The 6,000-nt window shown below is 41.6% G+C and overlaps 1 protein-coding gene across 10 annotated transcripts in view; it reads right to left on the minus strand.

Annotated features, from left to right (window-relative positions):
- LOC130167319 (chloride channel protein 2-like) overlaps nucleotides 1-6,000 on the minus strand; it is a 168,550-nt gene that overhangs the window by 65,714 nt on the left and 96,836 nt on the right. For all 10 annotated transcript variants that reach the window (XM_056373338.1, XM_056373335.1, XM_056373334.1 and 7 more), the window contains 4 exons: nucleotides 5,997-6,000; nucleotides 3,582-3,710; nucleotides 2,928-3,061; nucleotides 750-827 (listed from right to left, as the gene is read on the minus strand). The exon at nucleotides 5,997-6,000 is cut by the window's right edge and continues 128 nt beyond it. In XM_056373338.1, the coding sequence (XP_056229313.1) occupies nucleotides 750-827; nucleotides 2,928-3,061; nucleotides 3,582-3,710; nucleotides 5,997-6,000 (345 nt within the window). The remainder of the gene's footprint in view (nucleotides 1-749; nucleotides 828-2,927; nucleotides 3,062-3,581; nucleotides 3,711-5,996) is intronic.

The raw sequence follows: 6,000 nt of genomic DNA on the forward strand, positions 1-6,000 counted from the left end.
CTTCATATGTTCATCTGTTTTTTTAATCCCGCTTCATCTCCACCCACAATCCCTCTCTTTTGCCCGAATCTTTAATTTTCCAGCTTCATGTTGTCACTAAAACAGCTGTTTGCAATTAACCCTAGACTGGCTGGGGCATAACTAGGTCATATTGAAGCAACTAAAAAAGAGAAAAAACAAACATACTGTAAGGTGTTGCTTTACGTTACCAGGGCAACAATCTGAAGTGTTACCAAAGGGAAAGGAACCTCTGTATTGTTAATGCAGATATCTGGTATTTTGTGATTGATAATCTTGTATTGATGTTCAATTCGAGCATCTTTTTAGGAGAATATCAACTGTTGATAATAAAAATATTACAAGACGGGGGGGCAGCCTGTAGACAACCTGACAGGCAAAACCCGGGGTGAAAAAGTTCTGCACGCGCTCGCTGCTGCTTGTTAAGCTCATTACTTCGAAGGCACAGCAACAACAGAAGGCGGCTCAGAAAACAGGATTTTGAAGGAGGTGAAGGAGACGGAGCAGGAAGCTTGAGGGTTGAAACGCTTTCTTAAAAAAAGGATGTGGTGGATGGCGTGTGCGGTGTATATGAAAAATAATCATAACGAGAAAAATGAATAATAGATGTTTTAATTTAAAAGTTTTGCCAGTAAAAGGCAGTGACATCAAGGCAGCAGTTGTGTGTAAAATGAAGAACGACTGAGAGAAAAACTTGAAAGGAAGAAAAGAAAAAAAGTAACAGTATTTACCTCATAAATTCCTCCGAACAGAGACATGAACTTGCTGAGGAGAGCTGCACACAAACTGGCGATGTGCACGAACGGACCCTGACAGGAGGAAGAAAAGAAAAGAAAAAAACATGAAATACTACAGGTGCGAACATTACGAGTTAAGAAGCACTCTGCCTGTTTGTTGTGCGTCACAGAAGACAGCGCATAAAAACACATCAACAACAACAAAGTCTGAACATTAAAATTCAAGGGGATAAAGTTCAAAGTGGAACTAAAAGGATTAAAAGTGAGAGGGAGTCGGAGGAGTGATGCGCAAGTCGAAAGGAAGTGAATCCAGGCTGTTGGATGCACAACACAACCGAGAGGGCCTGAGGCTTGAGTGTGTCCGTAGGTGTGTGTGTGTGTGTGTGTGTGTGTGTGTGTGTTGTGTGTGTGTGTATGTGTGTGTGTGTTAATATGTCTTCAGGCTTGGCAGTCTTTTGGGGGATGCCATACTTACCTGAAAAATGTTTTTTGCTAAAAGACTGTACACAATATTATACACAAACTGTTGTGTGTGTGTGTGTGTGTGTGTGTTGTGTGTGTGTGTGTGTGTGTGTGTGTGTGTGTACAAGACATAAACAACATCTGCGTGGTGAATTTGGGGATTCCACAATCTCCAGAAAAACATTCCTCTACCTCCCTTTGGGTTTAGAAAATGTCCCGAGTCAACGCTGCACCTTCCTTCCCTCCTGTTTTTGTTGTTCTCTTCTCCGGTTTTCACTCGCTGCTCTCGACCTGAACCCGAACTCGTCGGCACATTGTGTGTTATTTACCACCAGTATGTTCGAGTGTTATTCTTCCTTAGTATATACTGGATGTGGAGCTCTGAATTCATTTATTTGATTCATTTGTTTATTTTATAGAGATGTTACTGAACAGCAGAATAAAATACACAAAATTAAAATGCACATGGCGGATTGCAGCAGAAATGCTAATTTACATCTGTGGTCCCTATAGGCAGGTTAAATAAAACAAAAAAACATTACACTACTACAAAGTACTCATGTATAGAGTATCTTAAATGTATTTTTTAAGTTTTCCAGTACTGGATATGTTGCACCTTTCAGTGCAGGACAATGCAGCAAATGTCTCTCTGAAGTCTGCAGGCAGCAGGGATCAGGAGGAATATCCACAGATCATCGTGTACACAAACTGTGGAGATCAGGCGAGTTTGTTTGGGTTTATACGAGTCTGTAGAAGCGAACCGTCACTCACTACTTACAGCTAAACTTTAACACAGTACTCAAGTGAGTTTTTAACACTATTTATGGCTGCGATGCTTAATTCACATGACTTATTTTGACAGTTATCTCGGTTAAAAGGCGAGTAGGTGTCAGACTTAGAATGTGGGCGTGCGGCTATTTCCTGGAGGCAGCAGTGCAAAGTGGATTCGTATTGAACTCAAACATACCAGTGCTAAATACTTGGATCATTTGTAATTCATGCAGTGAGGACGTTGGGAAGGGGAATGTGAATGATCTGTGAGGGAGGTGAAGTTCACGTATTGTCGCATTTTAGTTGTGGACTGATTTCTGACACGACAGAGCTGCTGGAAAAACCTGACTCAGAGCAGACACCTGCGCTCCAGGTGCTGCTGCACTTCACTCTGACCTAAAATGGGTTTTTGATGAGCGGAAATGACTTGAATTGAAGCTGCAGACATCCATTATTTTCCTCTGATACTGAAGGTTTTATTTTTTGATGTTGTGTAAGCTGACGGCAGCTTGGTGCCAGTCTGGGGTTTCTTTTCTACATTTCCTCACAAACAAAAGACGCTGTGAACTGAAAACCCTGTTACCAAACCACTTACTTTCCCGGCACTGCCGACCTAAGTGTCAGTGACAATGAGATGTATCTGTGAAGGTAAGTTTATGTTTACTGGCTCACGCACAAAAGCACATACAAGTAATTTTGCCTCAAGGTTTTGGCTCAACGCTCATTTGAGCAGCCCGTGTTTTGACTCGCACATGGTATTGACTGACTCACTGATTGACGAGGCTGTCGGCTTGTGCAGTGTGTGGGCGTGTTGTTTGTTACATAGTGCAGCTTCCCATTCAGAAGGGCAGTTCCATTCAAGACTATATGCACACTGCATAAAAGGGTGTATAGAGTGGGCGATGCTGATTTGTGTGTGTGTGTGTGTGTGTTTGTTACCTCCTTGCCCAGTGGCATGCCGCTGCCCAGAGCGCAGGTGAGGCCGATGACTTTGGCAACAAACGTTTTGAAGGTGAGGTATTCCTTCAGCACCACCCCCCTCAGGATGGTCTTCATCTCTGGGATACCTGAACCTGCAGGAGGGAAAACCAACACACACACTTCATCCAACAAGCTCACGCACTTCAAAGCTCCTGAAAAGGCCAATTTGTGGTGAACTGGTCTGAGAGCAAACCAGACGTCTGCACCTCCTCTTGGCTTTAGAAAATCTAGCTTGTGAGGGGAGACTTCGGCCAATCAGAGGTTTGCATTTCACATGGTTTCATGGTAAATTCGTGATAATTCAAGGGATTAAAAATGCAATAAATAAGTTGTCTAAAATATAACAGTTTAAAGTTCCCTTCATGTAAGACTGTGCTTTATTTTGGAGAGACCATGACTGTGGCATTGTGGGTCAGAATCATCATGGATGCATCAGGTGTTCATTTATTCACTGCTGATTTTCTAAGTCAGTAAATCAACTTATGTAATATACACAATATAATGATTATATTGCCCTTTTTTAAGTGTCTTTACTGCTCACATGTTGGATATTTGTCTGTATGTTTATGTTGTGTATGTGCGTGTGTGTGTGTGTGTGTGTGTGTGTCTTACCAACAGCCTGCGGGGCGAGGATCTGGGTGAAGCCGGCAGAGAAGGTGATGAGGACGACGGGGTACGTGACCCAGGCCAGATACTGCAGGAACACGTTACTGTCCAGACCACCGTACATCCACTTCTGTGCTGTGGACACACACACACACACACACACACACACACACACACACACACACACACACACACACACACACACACACACACACACACAAAATGCACACAGTAAGAAAGAGTGTTTGTGTTACAGTAAAGATGTTGTGAGGACACACACCACTAAAAACACACACGCATGCACACGCAGGGCTGCACATCCATGAGAGCTGTCATATAAAACATTTAAAGACGTGAAAAGTGTGTGTGTGTGTGGTGTGTGTGTGTGTGTGTGTGTTTGTTCGGGACAGGTGACTAGTCATGCTCTGTATCCAATTAAAAGAACTGTACATCATAACCGAAACTGACAAGACTAGGTTGTCTTCTCCTTGAGAGCGCAGTGCAACACACACACACACACACACACACACACACACACACACACACACACACACACACACACACACACACACACACACACACACACACACACAGACTTAGTGATAAATCCTCGTTCTCGATCGTAGACGGCTGACGCTGTCAGAAACCTTCCATCCATCCTTTGATCCACCTCGAATCCCTTTTCCTGTCTTCCATCCCTCCACCTCTTGCTTCCTGTATTCCTTCCTTTATCTCTCACTTGTTTCTCTGACTTCTCCGATCCTTCGCCTTCATCTTAAAGAAACTTTTCGGTCACCACAGGCAACAACACGTTCTTATCTTCCACAATAATTTCCAATGGTTGTCTGCAGGGCTCAATCCTCACTATGATCTTTATTTACTCATAAGCTCCTGTGGGTCCAGATCACCCACAAATATCCCATTTGTGCGCAAGGTTATGCAGATTTCTCGATAAAACTCGGTAAACAGAGTTTTCAAAAGTTTAAAAAATGTTGGACAGTTCATATTTTTCTCCAGTTGAATAAAATAAACCTGTGACAGCTGCGACCCTCTTCATCCTGCTGACACCTAAAGGCAAGAACATTTTACAAGCGGCCTTTGGTAGATTTGAACACCTGACACAGTTCAGAACTGAAGCATCACCAGCCCAACAGGTGGTTTATAAGAACGTTCTGCAAGATCTGATTCTGCTCTGAACCCCGAGGACTTTTAAATCCCTTTGCACAAATCTCAAGGGATAAAACATTAAAGGCAGAATTACAGTGAAAACACCATCAACCACCATGTGTCTGTTGTAACGAACTGTTATCGAACTTTCGTTGGTTTTAGCTCCGACCAGACTTTGAGAGATTTTGATATAAAAAGAAAATTATATTCAGTTACGCACTTATTTCTATCTACAGGAAGTCTTGCTGACTTTGTGTACAACTGTTTTACATAACCTCTCTTTTTTAAACTTTTCATACTCTGTTTTTCACTGTTACTGAATGCACTGTGCGTGTATGATCCGTCATCTTATTGTCTGATGGTTGTTTATATAAATATATGTTTGCTTGTTTATATGAATACATATCAGGATGTATATTTAAATCACTGAAATTTTCTTTTTGTTATTTATTCTCTTTTCTGGACTCAGATCTCGATTGTAAATCTTGGTTTCAATGTGACTTCCTGATTAAATAAAGTATAAATCAAAGAAAGATCTTCCCTGACTCACCCACCGACCTACAGCCAGGCTTTTACCAAAGTCCTAGGAGAAGATAGACGCCTTTTCTTTGCAGTGAATCTCCATTAGATACAGAGTGATTTCAAAATCTTAATGAAATGCATCTACACCTCTTTGGTGCACCGGTATAGTTCTCTCATCAGTTTTTAATAATATAATCAAAGTTTAACGGAGACTGAGCCTTTATTGTTCCTGACGCAAATCTCTGAAATCACCATCCTCCAGATTTATTTATCAATGAAACGTGTTCATCCATGACACTGACAAAGGAGCAGATTTTAAGTAGAGAGTATCTGGGGAAAAAAAACAATGAAATAATTGATTTGATTATTTGGTTAAATTCACTCCTCATCCATAAACATTTGTAGTTTGTAATTAAACTAAAGTCTCTCAGTTGTTTTACATTTTATAAAATGGTTTGTGTTTGTTTATGTGTGTAAAATTGTAAATTATATGCAGAACATAATCCTTTTATGTTTGATTCTAGTCTTGTTTTCTATCCAAGTCAACCAGTCTCTTCCTGTTTTTCTGTGCATCCTAAACATGCTCATATTTCCTTCCTGCACACCTCCTCCTCCTCTCCTCGTTTCTGACTCTTGAATCACCTCTTTGCCCCCCCCTTTTTAACTGCACTCTCCATGCCTCAGCCTGTACTGTAAATCCAATCCCAATCCCTCCCTCCCTCCAGTCCTCACCTTG

Source organism: Seriola aureovittata, chromosome 4 (genome assembly GCF_021018895.1).
Source record: "Seriola aureovittata isolate HTS-2021-v1 ecotype China chromosome 4, ASM2101889v1, whole genome shotgun sequence".
In the NCBI taxonomy this organism is placed as follows: domain Eukaryota; kingdom Metazoa; phylum Chordata; class Actinopteri; order Carangiformes; family Carangidae; genus Seriola; species Seriola aureovittata.